Raw genomic sequence first — 20,580 nt, 5'->3', positions numbered from 1 at the left:
CCACCATGACTTGGCCCTTACTTACTTGTCCTTCCTGCCCTACCTTTTATCACCCACCAGGCAACACGTACACACGCCACAGCGATGTGAACTCTGCATTCCTTCCCTCCGTCGAGGCTGCTTGCTCCTACTGAGTGTGCCCCGTCGACATTCGCAGATACTAATGATTTTTCTCAAGCTGAACCCTCTGCCTGAAATGCATAACCATCCCATTCGGCCCTGCTATATAGTTCCACCCATCCTTCATGGTGCAGGTTATGGCCCAATTGTCCCAAGAAGCCTTCCCAGAACCTTCTTTTATCTGGAATTTTTCTCTCTCCCTTCTGTCACCCTGGTGTTTCACTTGTGCCTTTATCCGAACCCTTTCTGCTTTCTGCCAACTGTCTCGTTGGTTTGTCTATTGGTCTATTTTCCTCACCAGACTGTGGGATTCTTGAAGGCAGACACTAAGTCTTTCTCCAAGCTTCTAGCTCAATGCTTGGGCCATAGTAGACTACTGTTAAGTTTGTTGAATTAAATTGGATTGTATTTCTCCCGTCCAGGAATGTCCACAGTTACCTTTAACCAAACCCCCAGTTCCTCTGTGTCCCATAGTGCTTCCTTGTCATGCTAAGCTGTCCCCTTCATCTCTAATCTCCGTGGTGGTGGCCCAGGCCCAGAGTGTGTCTTTGCTGGAACTCCCATCAGTATCAGCCACAGGAACCCAGCTATAGGGTTGGGTGATAAAGCTTTGCTGCTGCTGAGTGGGAAGCCTTGGGAAACCTGTAGCCACAGCGTAGGAAGCACTAGAAGGTATTCCTCTGAATATTCCTTGGGTCTTTTGAAGGTAGAAGACTTCGCCCAGCTTTGTGCCACGGGTGCATGATGGCCTTGGCCATCATTGCTGATTGCTTCAGGTAAACAGAACTGATATAATGCCCATTTGGGGTCCCCAAACCTAGAGCTCTTTTCAGTATTTCACAAAGCTTAATAAAGCTACTTAATCAAGTCTGTGATCAGTTCTATGTGGAAACATTGACTTCGCTCATGTTTTTTTTTTTTTTTACATCTTTATTGGAGTGTAATTGCTTTACAATAGTGTGTTAGTTTCTGCTTTATAACACAGTGTATCAGTTATACATATACATATGTCCCCATATCTCTTCCCTCTTGCGTCTCCCTCCCTCCCACCCTCCTTATCCCACCCCTCTAGGTGGTCACAAAGCACAGAGCTGATCTCCGTGTGCTATGCAGCTGCTTCCCACTAGTTATCTGTTTTACGTTTGGTAGTGTATATATGTCCATGCAACTCTCTCGATTTGTCACAGCTTACCCTTCCCCATCCCAGTATCCTCAAGTCCATTCTCTAGTAGGTCTCTGTCTTTATTCCCTTCTTGCCCCTAGGTTCTTCATGACTTTTTTTCTTAGATTCCGTATATATGTGTTAGCATACGGTATTTGTCTCTCTCTTCCTGACTTCTTTCACTCTGTATGACAGACTCTAGGTCCGTCCACCTCATTACAAATAGCTCAATTTCGTTTCTTTTTATGGCTGAGTAATATTTCATTGTATATATGTGCCACATCTTCTTTATCCATTCATCTGATGACGGACAATTAGGTTGTTTCCATCTCCGGGCTATTGTAAATAGAGCTGCGATGAACATTTTGGTACATGACTCTTTTTGAATTATGGTTTTCTCAGGATATATGCCCAGTAGTGGGATGGCTGGGTCATATGGTAGTTCTATTTGTAGTTTTTTAAGGAACCTCCATACTGTTCTCCATAGTGGCTGTACCAATTCACATTCCCACCAGCAGTGCAAGAGGGTTCCCTTTTCTCCACACCCTCTCCAGCATTTATTGTTTCTAGATTTTTTGATGATGGCCATTCTGACTGGTGTGAGATGATATCTCATTGTAGTCTTGATTTGCATTTCTCTAATGATCAATGATGTTGAGCATTCTTTCATGTGTTTGTTGGCAGTCTGTATATCTTCCTTGGAGAAATGTCTATTTAGGTCTTCTGCCCATTTTTGAATTGGGTTGTTTTTTTGTTATTGAGCTGCTTGTAAATTTTGGAGATTATTCCTTTGTCAGTTGCTTCATTTGCAAATGTTTTCTCCCATTCTGAGGGTTGTCTTTTGGTCTTGTTTATGGTTTCCTTTGCTGTGCAAAACCTTTGCAGTTTCATTAGGTCCCATTTGTTTATTTTTGTTTTTATTTCCGTTTCTCTAGGAGGTGGGTCAAAAAGGATCTTGCTGTGATTTATGTCATAGAGTGTTCTGCCTATGTTTTCCTCTAAGAGTTTGATAAGTTTCTGGCCTTACATTTAGGTCTTTAATCCATTTTAGGCTTATTTTTCTGTATGGTGTTAGGGAGTGATCTAATCTCATACTTTTACATGTACCTGTCCAGTTTTCCCAGCACCACTTACTGAAGAGGCTGTCCTTTCTCCACTGTACATTCCTGCCTCCTTTATCAAAGACAAGGTGACCATATGTGCGTGGGTTTATCCCTGGGCTTTCTATCGTGTTCCATTGATCTGTCTTTCTCATTTTGTGCCAGTACCATACTGTCTTGATTACTGTAGCTTTGTAGTATAGTCTGAAGCCAGGGAGCCTGATTCCTCCAGCTCCGTTTTTTGTTCTCAAGATTGCTTTGGCTATTCGGGGTCTTTTGCGTTTCCATACAAATTGTGAAATTTTTTGTTCTACTTCTGTGAAAAATGCCAGTGGTACTTTGATAGGGATTGCACTGAATCTGTAGACTGCTTTGGGTAGTAGAGTCATTTTTCACAGTGTTGATTCTTCCAATCCAAGAACATGGTATGTCTCTCCATCTATTTGTATCATCTTTAATTTCTTTCATCAGTGTCTTATAGTTTCCTGCATACAGGTCTTTTGTCTCCTTAGGGAGGTTTATTCCTAGATATGTTTTTTGTTGCAATGGTACATGGGAGTGTTTTCTTGATTTTACTTTCAGATCTTTCATCATTAGTGTATAGGAATGCCAGAGATTTCTGTGCATTAATTTTGTATCCTGCTACCTTACCAAATTCATTGATTAGCTCTAGTAGTTTTCCGGTAGCATCTTTAGGATTCTCTATGTAGAGTATCATGTCATCTGCAAACAGTGACAGCTTTACTTCCTCTTTTCCAATTTGGATTCCTTTTATTTCCTATTCTTCTCTGATGGCTGTGGCTAAAACTTCCAAAACTATGTTGAATAAGAGTGGTGAGAGTGGGCAACCTTGTCTTGTTCCTGATCTTAGGGGAAATGCTTTCAGGTTTTCACCACTGAGGACGATGTTGCCTGGGGTTTGTCATATATGGCCTTTATTATGTTGAGGAAAGTTCCCTCTATGTCTACTTTCTGCAGGGTTTTTATCATAAATGGGTGTTGAATTTTGTCGAAAGCTTTCTCGGCATCTATTGAGATGATCATATGGTTTTTCTCCTTCAGTTTGTTAATATGGTTTATCACATTGATTGATTTGCATATATTGAAGAATCCTTGCATTCCTGGAATAAACCCCATTTGATCATGGGGTATGATCCTTTAAATGTGCTGTTGGATTCTGTTTGCTAGTATTTTGTTGAGGATTTTTGCATCTATGTTCATCAGTGATATTGGCCTGCAGTTTTCTTTCTTTATGACATCCTTGTCTGGTTTTGGTATCAAGGTGATGGTGCCCTCGTAGAATGAGTTTGGGAGTGTTCCTCCCTCTGCTATATTGTGGAAGAGTTTGAGAAGGATAGGTGCTAGCTCTTTTCTAAGTGTTTGATAGAATTCGCCTGTGAAGCCATCTGGTCCTGGGCTTTGGTTTGTTGGAAGATTTTTAATCACACTTTCAATTTCAGTGCTTGTGATTGGTCTGTTCATATTTTCTATTTCTTCCTGATTCAGTCCTGGCAGGTTGTGCATTTCTAAGAATTTGTCCATTTCTTCCAGGTTGTCCATTTTGTTGGCGTAGAGTTGCTTGTAGTAATCTCTCATGATCTTTTTTATTTCTGTAGTGTCAGTTGTTACTTCCCCTTTTTCATTTCTAATTCTATTGATTTGAGTCTTCTCCCTTTTTTCTTGATGAGTCTGGCTAATGGTTTATGTATTTTGTTTAACTTCTCAAAGAACCAGCTTTTAGTTTTTTTGATCTTTGCTATCGTTTCCTTCATTTCTTTTTCATTTATTTCTGATCTGATTTTTATGATTTCTTTCCTTCTGCTAACTTTTGGGTTTTCTTGTTCTTCTTTCTCTAATTGCTTTAGGTGCAAGGTTAGGTTGTTTATTCGAAATGTTTCCTGTTTCTTAACGTGGGCTTGTATTGCTATAAACTTCCCTCTTAGAACGGCTTTTGCTGCATCCCATAGGTTTTGGGTCGTCGTGTCTCCATTGTCATTTGTTTCTAGGTATTTTTTATTTCCTTTTGATTTCTTCAGTGATCACTTTGTTATTAAGTTGTGTATTGTTTAGCCTCCATTTGTTTGTATTTTTTACAGATCTTTTCCTGTAATTGATATCTAGTCTCATAGCTTTGTGGTCAGAAAAGATACTTTATACATATAATTTCAATTTTCATAAATTTACCAAGGCTTGATTTGTGACCCAAGATATGATCTATCCTGGAGAATGTTCCATGAGCACTTGAGAAAAATGTGTATTCTGTTGTTTTTGGATGGAATGTCCTATAAATATCAATGAAGTCCATCTTGTTTAATGTATCATTTAAAGCTTGTGTTTCCTTATTTATTTTCATTTTGGATGATCTGTCCATTGGTGAGAGTGGGGTGTTAAAGTCCCCTACACTGAATGTGTTACTGGCGATTTCCCCTTTTATGGCTGTTAGTATTTGCCTTATGTATTGAGGTGCTCCTATGTTGGGTGCATAAATATTTACAATTGTTATATCTTCTTCTTGGATTGATCCATTGATCATTATGTAGTGTCCTTCTTTGTCTCTTCTAATACTTTTTATTTTAAAGTCTATTTTGTCTGATATTAGAATTGCTACTCCAGCTTTCTTTTGGTTTCCATTTGCATGGAATATCTTTTTCCATCCCCTCACTTTCAGTCTGTATGTGGCTCTAGGTCTGAAGTGGGTCTCTTGTAGACAGCATATATATGGGTCTTGTTTCTGTATCCAGTCAGCCAATATGTGTCTTTTGGTGGGAGCATTTAGTCCATTTACATTTAAGGTAATTATCGATATGTATGTTCCTATTCCCATTTTCTAAATTTTGGGTTCGTTATTGTAGGTCTTTTCCTTCTCTTGTGTTTCTTGCCTAGAGAAGTTCCTTTAGTATTTGTTGTAGAGCAGGTTTGGTGGTGCTGAACTCTCTCAGCTTTTGCTTGTCTGTAAAGGTTTTAATTTCTCCATCAAATCTGAATGAGATCCTTGCTGGCTAGAGTAATCTTGATTGTAGGTTTTTCTCCTTCATCACTTTAAATATGTCCTGCCAGTCTCTTCTGGCTTGCAGAGTTTCTGCTGAGAGATCAGCTGTTAACCTTATGGGGATTCCCTTGTGTGTTATTTGTTGTTTTTCCCTTGCTGCTTTTAGTATGGTTTCTTTGTATTTAGTTTTTGACAGTTTGATTAATATGTGTCTTGGTGTGTTTCTCCTTGGGTTTATCCTCTATGGGACTCTCTGTGCTTCCTGGACTTGATTAACAATTTCCTTTCCCATATTAGGGAAGTTTTCAACTATAATCTCTTCCAATATTTTCTCAGTCCCTTTCTTTTTCTCTTCTTCTTCTGGGACCCCTATAATTTGAATGTTGGTGTGTTCAGTGTTGTCCCAGAGGTCTCTGAGACTGTCCTGAAGTCTCTTCATTCTTCTTTCTTTATTCTGTTCTGCAGTAGTTATTTCCAGTATTTTATCTTTCAGGTCACTTATCCGTCCTTCTGCCTCAGTTATTCTGCTATTGTTTCCTTGTAGAGAATGTTTAATTTCAGTTACTGTTTTGTTCATCATTGTTTGCTGTTTAGTGCTTCTGGGTCCTTGTTAAACATTTCTTGTATTTTCTCCATTCTGTTTCCAAGATTTTTGATCATCTTTACTATCATTACTGTGAATTCTTTTTCAGGTAGACTGCCTATTTCTTCTTCATTTGTTAGGTCTGGTGGTTTTTTCCCTTGCTCCTTCATCTGCTGTGTGTTTTTCTGTCTTCTCATTTTGCTGATCTTACTGTGTTTGGGGGTCTCCTTTTCACAGACTGCAGGTTCGTAGCTCCCTTTGTCTTTGGTGTCTGTCCCCAGTGGCTAAGGTTGGTTCAGTGGGTCGTGTAGGCTTCCTGGTGGAGGGGACTGGCGCCTGTTTTCTGGTGGATGTGGCTGGATCTTGTCTTTCTTGTGGGCAGGACCGCATCCGGCAGCGTGTTTCTGGGTGTCTCTGACCTTATTATGATTTCAGGATGCCTCTCTGTTAATGGGTGGGGTTGTGTTCCTGTCTTGCTAGTTGTTTGGCATGGGGTGTCTAGCACTGGAGCTTGTTGGTTATTGAGTGGAGCTGGGTATTAGCATTGAGACGGAGATACCTGGGAGAGCTCTCGCCATTGGGTGCTAGTGTTGAGATGGAGATCTCTGGGAGATTTTCGCTGTTTGATGTTATGTGGAGCTGGGAGGTCTCTTGTGGACCAGTGTCCTGAAGTTGGCTCTCCCACCTCAGAGGCACAGCACTGACTCCTGGCTGCAGCACCAAGAGTCTTTCATCTACACGGCTCAGAATAAAAGGCAGAAAAAGTAGAAAGAAAGAATTAGTAGAAGAAGAAGAAGGAAGGAAGGAAGAAAAGAAGGAAAGAAAGAAAGGAGGGAGGGAGGGACGGACGGTGGGAGGAAGGAAGGAAGGAAAAGAGAAAGAGAGAAGATAAAGTAATTAAAGAATAATTATTAAGAAAAAAGAAAAAAATTAAAAATAATAAAACAGAACCCTAGGACAAATGGTGGAAGCAAAGCTATACAGACAAGATCTCCCACAGAAGCAAACACATACACACTCACAAAAAGAGGAGAAGGGGAAAAAATAATCTATCTTGCTCTCAAAGTCCACCTCCTCAATTCGGGATGAGTCGTTGTCTATTCAGGTATTCCGCAGATGCAGGTACATCAAGTTGAATGTGGAGCTTTAATCCGCTGCTCCTGAGGCTGCTGGGAGAGATTTCCCTTTCTCTTCTTTGTTCGCACAGCTCCCAGGGGCTCAGCTTTGGATTTGGCCCCGCCTGTGCGTGTAGGTCGCCGGAGGGCGTCTGTTCTCCGCTCAGACAGGACGGGGTTAAAGGAGCCGCTGATTCGGGGGCTCTGGCTCACTCAGGCCGGGGGGAGGGAGGCGCACGGAGTGTGGGGCGAGCCTGCGGCGGCAGAGGCCCACATCTTGTTGCACCAGCGTGAGGTGCACCGTGTGTTCTTCCAGGGAAGTTGTCCCTGGATCACGGGACCCTGGCAGTGGCGGGCTGCACAGGCTCCCGGGAGGGGAGGTGTGTAGAGTGACCTGCGCTCGCACACAGGCTTCTTGGTGGCGGCAGCAGCAGCCTTAGCGTCTCCTGCCCGTCTCTGGGGTCCGCGCTTTTAGCCGCGGCTCGCGCCCGTCTCTGGAGCTCCTTTAAGCAGCGCTCTTAATCCCCTCTCCTCGCGCACCAGGAAACAAAGCAGGAAGAAAAAGTCTCTTGCGTCTTCCGCAGCTCCAGACCTTTTCCTCTCATGTTTTTTTGATGTACAGTTGATTTATACTGTTGTTAGTTTCTGCTGTACAGCAAAGTGATTCAGTTATACACATATATACATTTTTAAATATTCTTTTCCATTATGGCATATCACAGCATATTGGATATAGTGCCCTGTGCTATACAGTAGAGCTTGTTGTTTATCCATTCTGTATATAAATAGTTTGCATCTGCTCACCCCAAACTCCCAATCCATCCCTCCCCTCATCCTCCTCGTCCTTGGCAACCACAAGTCTGTTCTCTGTCTGCAAGGCTGTTTCTGTTTTGTAGATAGGTTCATTTGTGTCATATTTTAGATTCCACACATATAAGTGATATCATTGGTATTTGTATTTCTCTGACTTATTTAGTATAAACTCTAGGTCCATCCATGTTGCTACAAACGGCATTACTTCATTTTTTTTAATTAAAAAAAAAATTTCGGGGCTTCCCTGGTGGCGCAGTGGTTGAGAGTCCGCCTGCCGATGCAGGGGACACGGGTTCGTTCCGTGGTCCTGGAAGATCCCACATGCCGCAGAGCAGCTGGGCCCGTGAGCCATGGCCGCTGAGCCTGTGTGTCCAGAGCCTGTACTCCGCAATGGGAGAGGCCACAACAGTGACAGGCCCACGTACCGCAAAAAAAAAAAAAAAAAAAAAAAAAAAATTGGAGTACAGTTGATTTACAATGTTGTGTTAGTTTCTGCTGTACACCAGAGGGAATCTGTTATACATATACTCTTTCTTAGATTCTTTTCCCATATAGGCCATTACAGAGTACTGAGTAGAGGTTCCTATGCTATACAGCAGGTCCCTATTAGTTATCTATTTTATGTATAGTAGTGTGTATATGTCAATCCCAATCTCCCAAGTTATCCCTCCCCCCTCTTACCCCCTGGTAACTATAAGTTTATTTTCTACATCTGTAACTCTATTTCTGTTTTGCAGATAAGTTCATTTGTACCCTATTTTTTTCATTCCACATATAAGTGATATCATACGATATTTGTCTTTCTCTGACTTAGTATGACAATCTGTAGGTCCATCCATGTTGCTGCAAATGGCATTATTTCATTCTTATTTATGGCTGAGTAATATTCCATTGTAGAAATGTGCCACATCTTCTTTATCCATTCATCTGTCAATGAACATTTAGGTTGCTTCCATGTCTTAGCTATTGTAAATAGTGCTGCAGTAAACATTGTGGTACCTGACTCTTTTTGAATTATGGTTTTCTCAGGGTATATGCCCAGTAGTGGGATGGCTGGGTCATATGGTAGTTCTATTTTTAGTTTTTTAAGGAACCTCCATCCTGTTCTCCATAGTGGCTGTACCAGTTTACATTCCCACCAACAGTGCAAAAGGGTTCCCTTCTCTCCACACCCTCTCCAGCATTTATTGTTTGTAGATTTTTTGATGATGGCCATTCTGACTGGTGTGAGGTGATACCTCATTGTAGTTTTGATTTGCATTTTTCTAATAATTAGTGATGTTGAGCATCTTTTCATGGGCTTTTTAACCATCTATGTCTTCTTTGGAGAAATGTCCATTTAGATCTTCCACCTATTTTTTGATTGGGTTTGCTTTTTTGTTGTTGGGTTTTGCGTTTTTGATTGCGTTTCCTTTTTTGTTGTTGAGTTGTATGAGCTGTTTGGATTTATGGGAAATTAAGCCCTTGTCCATCACATCATTTGCAAATATTTTCTCCCAGTCTGTAGGTTGTCTTTTTGTTTTATTTCACGTGTTCTTTAGTTAGTTATCTTTGGCAGGATATTTTCCTTAATTTCTTTTTCAAGAAGGAACACATTACTATTTACTGACTGCAGTATACTTGGTATATGTACAAAATTTTTCAATTTGTTTATGATATAGGTCCATATGAGGTTCAGAGTCAGCCCTGCATTCAAAGAACACCTGTGCCACTTACCAGCTGTGTAAATACAGGCAAAAGAAGTAACCAGAGCTTGAGCTTCCTCATCAGTAAAATGGGAATTATAATACCTACGTCACAACATTACTGAGAAGGTTCGATTACATGAGATCATGTATATAAAGGGCTTAGCACAGTGCCTGGCACACAGTGAGGACTCAACAATTGGTAGTCATTTTTATAATTTCAAAACATAGGTTCCAAGAGATAGACATAAAAGAGGTATTTGGTGGCAATAAGATGAGAAACTACTGGATCTAACATAACTGCTGGGTTTTCCACAACTGCTAGAGTAGACAAAACTGTGTAGTGTTCATGGATTATTTGAAGAGCAGGGTAAATAGTGGAGGCGCTGAGTGGTCACGTTAGTAGATGTTGCTTGCTTAATCCTGATGTTAGGCAAGGGGGATATCTGGAAAATGAATCTGAAGGCGCTGCTGAAAGTGCTCTCATTCAGGTCAGCCCGAAAAATCCTCCTCTTCATTTAAGTTGAGAAGTTGCCATGAGACTCAAGGCTGGGCTTTCAACAGATCCAGCCGTATGTGTTCTCGACTTTGGTGAAATCTGATCGGGATCTAAGCCTGCACTATCCTTGCCGACTGACAGCTGACCTCGGCCTGCTCTGTGCGCGCTGCACCGTACCTTTCAGAGAAAGAGGTCTGATTTCCAAGTCGACCATTGCTCTTTTTCTCTTTGATTTTCTTTATATCTGTTTATTCTGGGGGGAGAGGGAATGGATATTAGTCTACTGGTTCACCTTTCCCTCAGCAAGAGGGTTCCCTGGAAATTTTGATTTGCACTATTATCATCAGCACTCAAGAAGAAACACTTTCTCAGCTTCAGAAGAGCAAAATGTGGTCAGATATATTAAGAGTTAGGACATCATTTCCTTGTACAGCAATGAAAAATAAGTATAGTTAGTAACAAAATAGAAAAATTACTTGTATCAAATGTGATAAGCAAAGGACTCAATAAAATATATATTCAGATTAATAGGGAAAATATCAATACGCATTAGGTAAGAAGGCAAAGGATATGAACTGTTATTCATTGAGAACTAAAACACAGCAAAAGTTCATCTATACTAGTAATCAAATACACTCAAAGAAACTTTGAGATATCATCTTATACAGACTACAGTATCTTTTATTGGTTCCCTCATCATTGCTGGTGGCATTATAAACTGCACTAGCCCTTTGGAAAGTAGTGTTGTGGGCTGTAATCAGATCCTCTGGCTTTGCTCACCTTGACCTTGCTGCCTGCTCTAAGGAATGCCAGCCTCACAGCAGCCGTGGTCCTGGGCCCTGCTCTGCACACATCCTGGACCAGCTGAGTCCTTACACTTTCTTCCTGTGACTTACTGCGTGTTTCATCCCCTGTAAGAGGAGCTCTTCCTTCCTCTTCCTTCCTTCCTTCTGCAGAATCCGCTTCCTCTGTGCCTGTTGCTATGCATCTCCACGTCCCCAAGGGATCTTTCTGGCTCCATTGGCCACAGGACAGTTGGCTGCTGAGGTCACTCACATCACATCACCTTCACAAGCTACAGAAATAGAAACAAACTTTGGTGACTGAGTCCAGAAAAGCCAAGGGAGTAGATTTGAACTCTAAATCTGGAAAAGCAAATCTAAGAGAAACTGAGCCCTGGGCTAGGACCAGCTGTCTTTAATTTCCTGACAAACCACTATCTACTTAGATTTACCCTCTGGGAGATTTCCGCGTTAGGCCAACCCCAACACCCCAATTTCTTTTCAGAATCATGAGCATATCTCATAAACGGTAGGCAGTCGAAGAAAGAGGACCCTTACCCATTAGCCTTTCCTTAGTCTATGCATATATAAAGCATAATTCTATGCATTATATTGGGCTGGCCATAAAGTTCGGGTCTTTCCGCTTACAGAAAAACCCAAACGAACTTTTTGGCCAACCCAATATCCTGTGTGGGTGTGGGTATGTGTGTTAGGGGTGGGCGGTGAAAAGACCGTATAGATACAAGAAATATTCCTGAGAAAAATAAAACAACTTCCAATGGCAAACTACCCTATCATCAACGCTAAGGCAAGGCCTCCCAGGGGAAAATCTGAACGGGGTGCAGGGCCCAGGAAAGGTACCCTGGGAGGCTAGCACATCCCCTCTCCCACCAACACACATACACACAAGGACACGCATGTAGTCACCCACATGGCACCTTACGTTTGGATACCTGTGAGATCTGGTGAAAATGACCTTCAAGCATGGCCTTGCCAGGTGGGAGATGCGGAAAGGGCCAGTGTGCACTCTGGGCTGTGGGTGGAGCCAAAGGTGGGAGGGGAGCAGCCAGCTCTCTCCCTGTTGGTGGGATCTCTGGCAGGAGCACCACTAGCCATCTTCCTCGGGCGGGCCCCGCCCACAACACCCCTGTCTTCTTCCCATCTCCTGGCGCCCTTACCTTCAACGAAAGGAAGAAATCAAAGCTGGGCCATCCCAGCAGTGCAGACAAGCGCTTGGGCCGTGAAGAGTGCAAACCTGAGGCCGTCGGTAAGCCTGTATTGAAATTCTTTCCTTTCTTTCGGCAGAACTGGCTTATGATCTGGACGTGGACGATGCTCCTGGAAGCAAGCAACATGTGAATCAGAGGGACAATGAGATAGTTGCCTCTCACAACCTCGGGAACGGCCCTTCCCCCCTGAAGATTCTCACCAGCTTGGCAATCTCCGTGGTGTGCTCTTTCCTCCTGGTGCACTGACTGCCAAGGTCACCGCACACGTGCTGCCCTTCAGCACCCTGTGGTCTCCCTCTATAAAGGGAACCACCTTTTTCTTTTTTTCTATTTTTTTATCTTATATACCTCCTCCAGCCATTAAGTAGAAGACTAACCATGAGTTACGTTTTCGAAAATCAAATGGTATCTTTATGAGGACGGTAAATTTTAGTGGTAGTATAGATTGTCCTTTTGCAATGAAAAAAAAAAATCAGATTGTGCCAAATTATTTTCCTATGTTTGGCTGCTAGAACATGGTTACCATGTCTTTCTCTCTGTCTTTCCCTTTGCATGGATTTCTTTGGAAAAAAAAATAAATGCTCAAATAAAAATGTGTTGGGTCTTTTTTTTTTTTTTTTTTTTTTGGCGGTACGTGGGACTCTCACTGTTGTGGCCTCTCCTGCTGCGGAGCACAGGCTCCTGACACGCAGGCTCAGCGGCCACGGCTCACAGGCCCAGCCACTCCGTGGCATGTGACATCTTCCCAGACCGGGGCACGAACCCGTGTCCCCTGCATCGGCAGGTGGACTCTCAACCCCTGCGCCACCAGGGAAGCCCAGCATTGGGTCTTTTTTTGTCAGCCCACGTACGTGGTGACCATGCAATGCTTTCCCCCTCCTCACCTAGCTTTCTACTCAGTATAAGAAAATCCCCCTCCCTCCCTGCCTACCTTTTGGGTGAGTATCAGCCTTGGCTCCAAGCTCCAGTCAAAGCCAGTCCGTCCCAACACACACCCAATCCGTAATCTCCATCTACAAACGGGGTAGAGTATCTGGCCTATGAAACTAACGGCATCTCAGAAAAGTGCCCCGTCTCTCTCTACAAATTTCACTTCGCTGAAAATGTGTTGCCCAACTAGAAATCCTCTGTATGAGATCATGTACACAATTAATATCCTTCCTTCCCCCGACCCAGAGAGGGGAGCCCCAATAGTGCAAAGTAATTCCCCAAGCTTCTGTGCTCCCCGTCTCCCTTCTCCAGGGGCTGCCACGTGGCAGGGCCGGCAGTTGCCCTGGGTCAGGTTGCAGAGGTTGTCACCGGGAAACCCAGGATTTATAGGAAGCAACACGGCTCTTGGCCTCAGACGGGCTCCTTCAACAGTCGTTTGTTCCACAACTAGACCTTGTGTACCTGTTGGCTGTCAGGCATTGTACCAGCTGCTGGAGATGATACAAAACTAAACAGATTGGATCCCTGTTCTCACGGAGCTGAAGGTCCGACACCAACACTAATTCCAACATCGGCAGCTGATGCTGCTCTGTGAACGTCCCGCTGCCAAAGAACCTCAGGAACGACCGACTTGCCACTGTTGCCAATGCCTGGCTTATTGCCCACTTGCCAGGTCGGGTCACCAGAAACGCTGTTGACTCTAATGAGTGGGAACTCAACTCCCACCTGAGGGCAAAGAGGGGCAAAGCTGGAGGAGGAGGAGAGAGAAGGGGCTGAGGCACAGGGCCAGAGTATGAGTCAAGGTCAAGGAAGGACTGGAATGTCCCCTTTGATACTGGGAGGCGGGCCCAGCCAGGTGCTCCCGTTTCTGCCCGGTGGCAGGAGGTGGCAGGAGGTGAGCCTGTGGGAAGCGGGCAGGGGAGTTTCTTATAACTTATCTTTTCCCCTCCGGCTGTCTCCAACACACTTTCATCAGGGTCTCCTGCAGAGCACAAGTTCCCGATAGCCATTTTCATCCTTTGCAGAAACTTTTGCAAATGCCAATTAGAAATGTTTGGTTAAGTGTTGCCTTCGGTTGGTTTTGTTGAAGTCGAGGCTACGATCGGTGGTATTTGTTAATATGCTTTCAATGATTTATAGCGGTTGGTAAGACTTGAACTGGCATTATCTTCGTCTTTTAAACATCATTATTTCTGTATTTGAATGGGATTTGTGAGAATCTTTGTTCTTTGATTCATGAGACGTAAATACGGCAAAGGTTTGTTCCTTGGACTCGAGTGTGCCAGGCTACCACCACCAGATCAGAAGAAGTCTCGAAAGCCTCGTTACCGCCTAATCGTCGTCCCTATCACTCTACAGAAAGGTTTTTAATGTGGCCAAAATAATGTGTGACCCTGAGATCACGTTTTATGCCTGCAAGCAGAAGGGCACTGTCTAAAAGTTCATTTCTCCTTTCTGGGAGTTGAAGGGGACTGTTTCTACACATCCTTCTCATTCACTTCCCCTCTTCGGTTTCCCTCTTGTAAAGTGGAGAATCAGGTCAAGGTGTCTAGTTTCTTCGTTGCTCTCATTTTGTGGCACCACTGGCCCCAAAAGGGAGTAAGTGCCAGTCTCTCCGCCCAGCACTGGTGTTATGCGTGTTCTGTTCCCACGTGCCTCTCAGGGCATCGCCAGCTTAAGGTCCTATTTGACATACTTCAGTTCCCGGAACGTGACCCAAGCCAGCCAGCGTTTCTGCGGTCTTCGTATACTGCCAGCTACGGTCCATGCAGGCTGAGTGATGCGGGGCAGAAGACTCTATAATGTCCAAGGCCTGCTGGCTTCAGTTGAATGGTTAGAATTAAAATGGATAACCGTTCACACTTACAAAACATGGAAAATCCACCATCTCCAATTGACATTTTACTTTTCCTCAATGGCCTTTGTCTTTTAGCATTTTATCCATGCCTCTTCCTATCCCTCTATATTTATTCTTCTAGTTCAGAATCTAGTTTCACAGCTAGTTGCTGGTGGCTTTTCACCTCTGAAGTGTTTATCCTACCCTTTGATTTAAACGTCCTACATGAATTTTGTTAAGATGACTGTTGTCCTTAGAATAGGCCTGGCAATTGGGAAGTTGCCCCATCTTGTTGTGAGTTTCCAGGCCCCTTTCTCGTTGGATCCACGTGTGAACTTCCACCAGCTCAACTCTGGTATTTGAACAAGGTTAAATCATAGAACAACATACTGAATCCCTAGGCTGAAAAGGACCCACTAATTCATCCCACAATCAGTGTTGGATTAGTGCCTAAGGCTGGGCCCTCACTAGGTTGCAAAACAGTTTATTTGGTTGCTGGACACCGACAATTTTTAGAAAGTTTGTTTTTTTCAAAAGCAATATATACAGGTAATAAAAATCTAATAGTACATCATCACATAAAGTTTAAAAGATGACATTTATCCCATCATTCCATACCCCATAGTTATTATTAAATATTTGATTGAAATCCTTCCAGTCATTTTCTCTCTCTCTTTAGGTGCATATTCACACACATGAGACGATACTGAATGTATAATTCTATAATATGAATGAATCTTTGGTAGGTTGAGCCTAAATCTGCCTTCCTATAATTTCCACCCATTGGTCTTGGCTCTTCCATAAAGACCAACATGAGATTAAGATGATACCACTTTTGGGACTTCCCTGGTGGCACAGTGGTTAAGAATCTGCCTGCCAATGCAAGGGACATGGGTTCGATCCCTGGTCTGGGAAGATCCCACATGCCATGGAGCAACTAAGCCTGTGTGCCACAACTACTGAGCCTGCACTCGAGCCCGTGAGCCACAAGTACTGAAGCCAGCATGCCACAACTACTGAAGCCCATGCGCTCTAGGTCCTGTGCTCTGCAATAAGAGAAGCCACCACAATGAGAAGCCTGAGCACCGCAATGAAGAGTAGCCCCCCAGGGCTTCCCTGGTGGCGCAGTGGCTCAGAGTCCGCCTGCCAATGCAGGGGATGCGGGTTCGTGCTCCGGTCCAGGAGGATCCCACGTGCCGCGGAGTGGCTGGGCCCGTGGGCCGTGGCTGCTGGGCCTGCGCGTCTGGAGCCTGTGCTCCGCAACGGGAGAGGCCACGGCGATGAGAGGCCCGCGTACCACAAAAAAAAAAAAAAAAAAAAAAAAAAGAGTAGCTCCCGCTGGCCACAACTAGAGAAAGCCCGTGTGCAGCAACGAAGACCCAATGCAACCAAAAAAAACGATGATACCACTTTTCGCACAGCTGTCCTTCAGCAATAATTTTCAATCACTGACTCTTGCCTCTCCTGGGTTGGTTTTCTCAGCCCCTTCAGCCCTGTTCCACGCTCCAGTGGGTCAGTGGTCCCCTTATGCTGTCATAACCATAGCTGAGCTCATGGTGCCCCTGCACCGGCGCAGAACGGAGCATGGGTGTTTACGTTCCCACAGAGCACAAGACCTCCACCAGACAGCAGTCCAAGAATGCAGACACTTAGAAGCCACATCACACCCTTCATAACGATGAGCTTGTGGCCAACTGAAACCCTCACGTGTTTTTGCCAGAATGGCCGCCAGGCCAGGTCTCTTCCATCCCATACTCGTGTAACTGACTTCTTTAAACTAAACTCCAAGGGCTTTTGATTTTACTTGTCTAGACGTTGGGCCAGGCAGTATACACTGTGTGTATGGGGGAGGAGTGTGAGTGTGTGTGTGAACAGGGGTGAGAAACTTTTTTCTTGCCAAGGCCACACATTTCGGAAGTCCTCCTTTGGAATTGCTGTCGAGCCAGTTTATGTACATACAAGAAAATCAACCTCATTTCTTTAGAGTCAAACCTTGTTTGGAACCCAAAATGATGTTCTTCAGCTTGATCAACCACCTCATTCACTAGATTTGCTGCCAAGTAGTTTTTAGCTGTCTCCCAAAATCAAATTTACCTTCAAGAAACAAAGGCCTGGGCTTCCCTGGTGGCGTAGTGGTTGAGAGTCCGCCTACCGATGCAGGGGACGCGGGTTCGTGCCCCCGTCCGGGAAGATCCCACATGCCGCGGAGCGGCTGGGCCCGTGAGCCATGGCCACTGAGCCTGCGCGACCGGAGCGTGTGCTCCGCAACGGGAGAGGCCACAACAGTGAGAGGCCCGCGCACCGGAAAAAAAAAAAAAAAAAGAAAAGAAACAAAGGCCTCCCTGAGAAGATTCCAAAGACTATGCTATGGGATATGGAGGGTTTTTTCCCCAAAAAAATGTTCTACAATATTTGAGGACACTGTATATCTTGGAAGGACACAGCATCGGTTTGAATATAGAAGGTCTGTTAGGTTTGCCAAGAGACCAACAAAATAAGCTCATTGCTTTTTATTCATTTTTATATGTTTAGAAATAAATATATTGACTCTGAAAGTTTCACATTAAAAATAGATGGGGGCTTCCCTGGTGGCGCAGTGGTTGAGAGTCCGCCTGCCGATGCAGGGGACACGGGTTCGTGCCCTGGTCCAGGAGGATCCCACATGCCGCGGAGCGGCTGGGCCCGTGAGCCATAGCCGCTGAGCCTGTGCCTCCGGAGCCTGTGCTCCGCAGCGGGAGAGGCCACAACAGTGAGAGGCCCGCGTACCGCAAAAAAAAAAAAAAAAAAAAAGATGGAAGAGAGCAAGATGGCGGAGTAGGAGGACACAATTCACCTCCCCCCCAAAAACACATCAATAATACATCTACATTTAGAGTGATTCTCACTGAAAACTAATGAGACTGACACAGAGGCTCTTCTACAACAAAGGCTATAAGAAACACACACAGAATCAGGTAGGAAGGGAAGAGAAGTGATCAGGTTGGGACCTATGCCCCTGGGAGGGGACACAGAATGGGGAGGGAGGTTACAAGGGCAGAGGTCCTCCCTGGGGAGTGAGCAGTTCCAGCCACATATTAGGTGCCCAAGCCCTGGGGTCCAACATCAGGAAGAAGAGTCCCCTTAGCTGGTTAGAAAACCAGTGGGACTAACAGAAGGGCTGTAAGAAACCTAGACCCTGCTAGTGAAGAGCACACACCCACTTGCTTACTCCTGAAACAAGGCAGAAAAAAAGAGTGAAAGTGCACGAGATTCTGGCCGGTTTCCCACGACAACTCCAGTGAGCACCCCAGCCTGAGCCAAGCGTTCACTATGCCCACTTGCTTCACAATGCAGCTCCACACTAGGGCAAAGTCTGCCACGAGAGGAGTGATCAATTATGAGGGACTGTGCCAACCCAGATGCAGAACAGCATCTGAACAGGGTGGGAGCAGCCATCACTAGTGCTTGCAGAGGCAGCGCATCAGAAGTGTCCCAGACTCTGACTGGCCAGGCAGCACAGCCCACGCCCAGACCCACACCATGCACCCGCACCTGCCCCTCTTCCTCTAGCATTGTGGTGCTGGGAGTAGGGAGAGCACACGCTTAGAAGGAATGGAGCCAGCTCGGACTCAAACTTCAGGGCTGCTGCTCCAGCAACTTGGGACCTGACCCACACCCCCCCGGTAGGTTGTTGGCCACCAAGCAAAGAAGTCCCAGATCATAGCTGCCTCTGGTTCTAGCCCCTCCATCTCCAGCTCCACCTCTCATCAAAGTAATAGCTGCCAGCACACCCTGGGTAAAGACATAACTTGTGCTCATGTCAGATCCAGCTCCTCCACCAAAGCCTCTGGGCACACGCAGACTGCATAGAGACACTCCCACACAAGGACACACCTTCAAGACCACAACAGGTAACTCTTTCATTATGTCTAATTTTATAAAGACAGAGAAAGTTAAGCAAAATACAAAGCAGAGAAATTTGTTTCCATTGACAAGAGAAAACCCCTGAAAAAAGAACTAATGAAACAAAAGTAAATAACCTACTAGATAAAGAGTTCAAAACATGAGTCATAAGAATGCTAACTGAATTAGGGAAAAGAATAGATGAACACAGTGAGAATTTTAATGAGGAACTAGAAAGTGTAAAAAAAGAACCAGTCAGAACTGAAAAATACAACAAATGAAGTGAAAAACACACTAGAAGGAATCAATAGACTAGGTGATACAGAAGAACACATAAGTGATCTGGAAGATAGAATAGTGGAAAGCACCTAATAAGAACAGCAAAATGAACAAATTTAAAAAATGAGAAAAGTTTAAGGGACCTCTGCAGAAACATAAAGTATACCAACATTTGCATTATAGGAGTCTCAGAAGGAGAAGCAAGAGAGAAAAGGGTCAAAAATGTACGTAATGAAATTATGACTGAAAACTTCCCAAACCTGAAGTAGGCAAAAGATATCCAGGTACTAGAGGCACAGAGGCTCCCAAACAAGATGAACCCAAACAGACCTATACCATGACAAATCACAATTAAAATGGCAAAAGTTAGAGATAAAGAATTCTAAAGGCAGAAAGACAAAAACAGAGTCACATACAGGGAGACACCCATAAGGCTATCAGCTGACTTCTGCAGAAACTTTGAAGGCCATAAGGGAGTGACATGATATATTTAAAGTGCTAAAAGGGAAAAGCATGCAGCCTAGGATACATTACCCAGCAAGACTATCATTTAGAATTAAAAGACAGATAAAGAACTTCTCAGACAAGCAAAAACTAAAAGTTTTTATCAATACTATACCTACCCTAAAAGAAATGTTAAAGGGTCTTCTTTAAGTGGAAAAGAAAAGGCTACCACAAGAAGTATCTATAAGAAAGGAAAAATCCAACTAGTAAAGGCAAATATATGGTAAAGGCTGAGTATCACCTACTTAAGTAAGCTAGTACAACGATTAAAAGACAAAAAAGTTGTAATAAACTATAACTACAATAAATAGTGAAGGGATAAACATAAAGATACAAAATATGACAATGAAAACAAAATGTGGGGGAGGGGAGTAAAAAAGGTAGATCTTTTAGAATGTGTTTGAACTTACATGACTACCATTTTAAAACAAGTAGATATAGTTATTGGTCAACATATAGGAACCCCATGGTAATCACAACTCAAAAACTTACAATAGATACATAAAAAATGGAAAAAGGAACACACACATACCACTAAAGAAAATCATCAAGGGAAGGATTTAAAAGAAGAACAGAGAACTATGAAAACGAGAAAACAAGTAAAAAAATGGCAATAACTAAGCACCTACCAGTAATGTCAATTTAAATGTCAATGGACTAGGGGATTTCCCTGGTGGTGCAGTGGTTAAGAATCCTCCTGCCAACGCAGGGGACACGGGCTCGATTCCTGGTCTGGGAGGATCCCAAATGCCATGGAGCAACTAAGCTCGTGTGCCACAACTACTGAAGCTGGTATGCCTAGAGCCCATGCTGCGCAACAAGAGAAGCCACCGCAGTGAGAAGCCCGCACACCACAACAAAGAGAAGCCCCCCGCTTGCCGCAACTAGAGTAAGCCCACACGCAGCAATGAAGACCCAATGCAGCCAAAAAAACAACAAAAAAAGGTCAATGGACTCAATGCTCCAATCAAAAGATATAGGGTAGCTAAAGGCATAAAAAAAACAAGATCAAACTATATGCTGCTTACAAGAGGATCACTTCAAAGCTAAAGACACACACACACTGAAAGA

At 43.9% G+C, this 20,580-nt stretch overlaps 1 protein-coding gene across 1 annotated transcript in view; it reads left to right on the top strand.

Annotated features, from left to right (window-relative positions):
* GPC3 (glypican 3) overlaps positions 1 to 12,645 on the top strand; it is a 445,929-nt gene extending 433,284 nt beyond the window's left edge. The window contains exon 8 of the mRNA XM_082865357.1: positions 12,154 to 12,645. Within this exon, the coding sequence (XP_082721483.1) occupies positions 12,154 to 12,323 (170 nt within the window). The 3' untranslated portion in view covers positions 12,324 to 12,645. The remainder of the gene's footprint in view (positions 1 to 12,153) is intronic.
* The last annotated feature ends 7,935 nt before the right edge of the window (positions 12,646 to 20,580 follow it).

Source organism: Leucopleurus acutus (genome assembly GCF_964270905.1).
Source record: "Leucopleurus acutus genome assembly, chromosome: X".
In the NCBI taxonomy this organism is placed as follows: Eukaryota; Metazoa; Chordata; class Mammalia; order Artiodactyla; family Delphinidae; genus Leucopleurus; species Leucopleurus acutus.
Note: the sequence above shows the minus strand (reverse complement) of the source record. Positions and strands in the feature narration are given on the sequence as shown.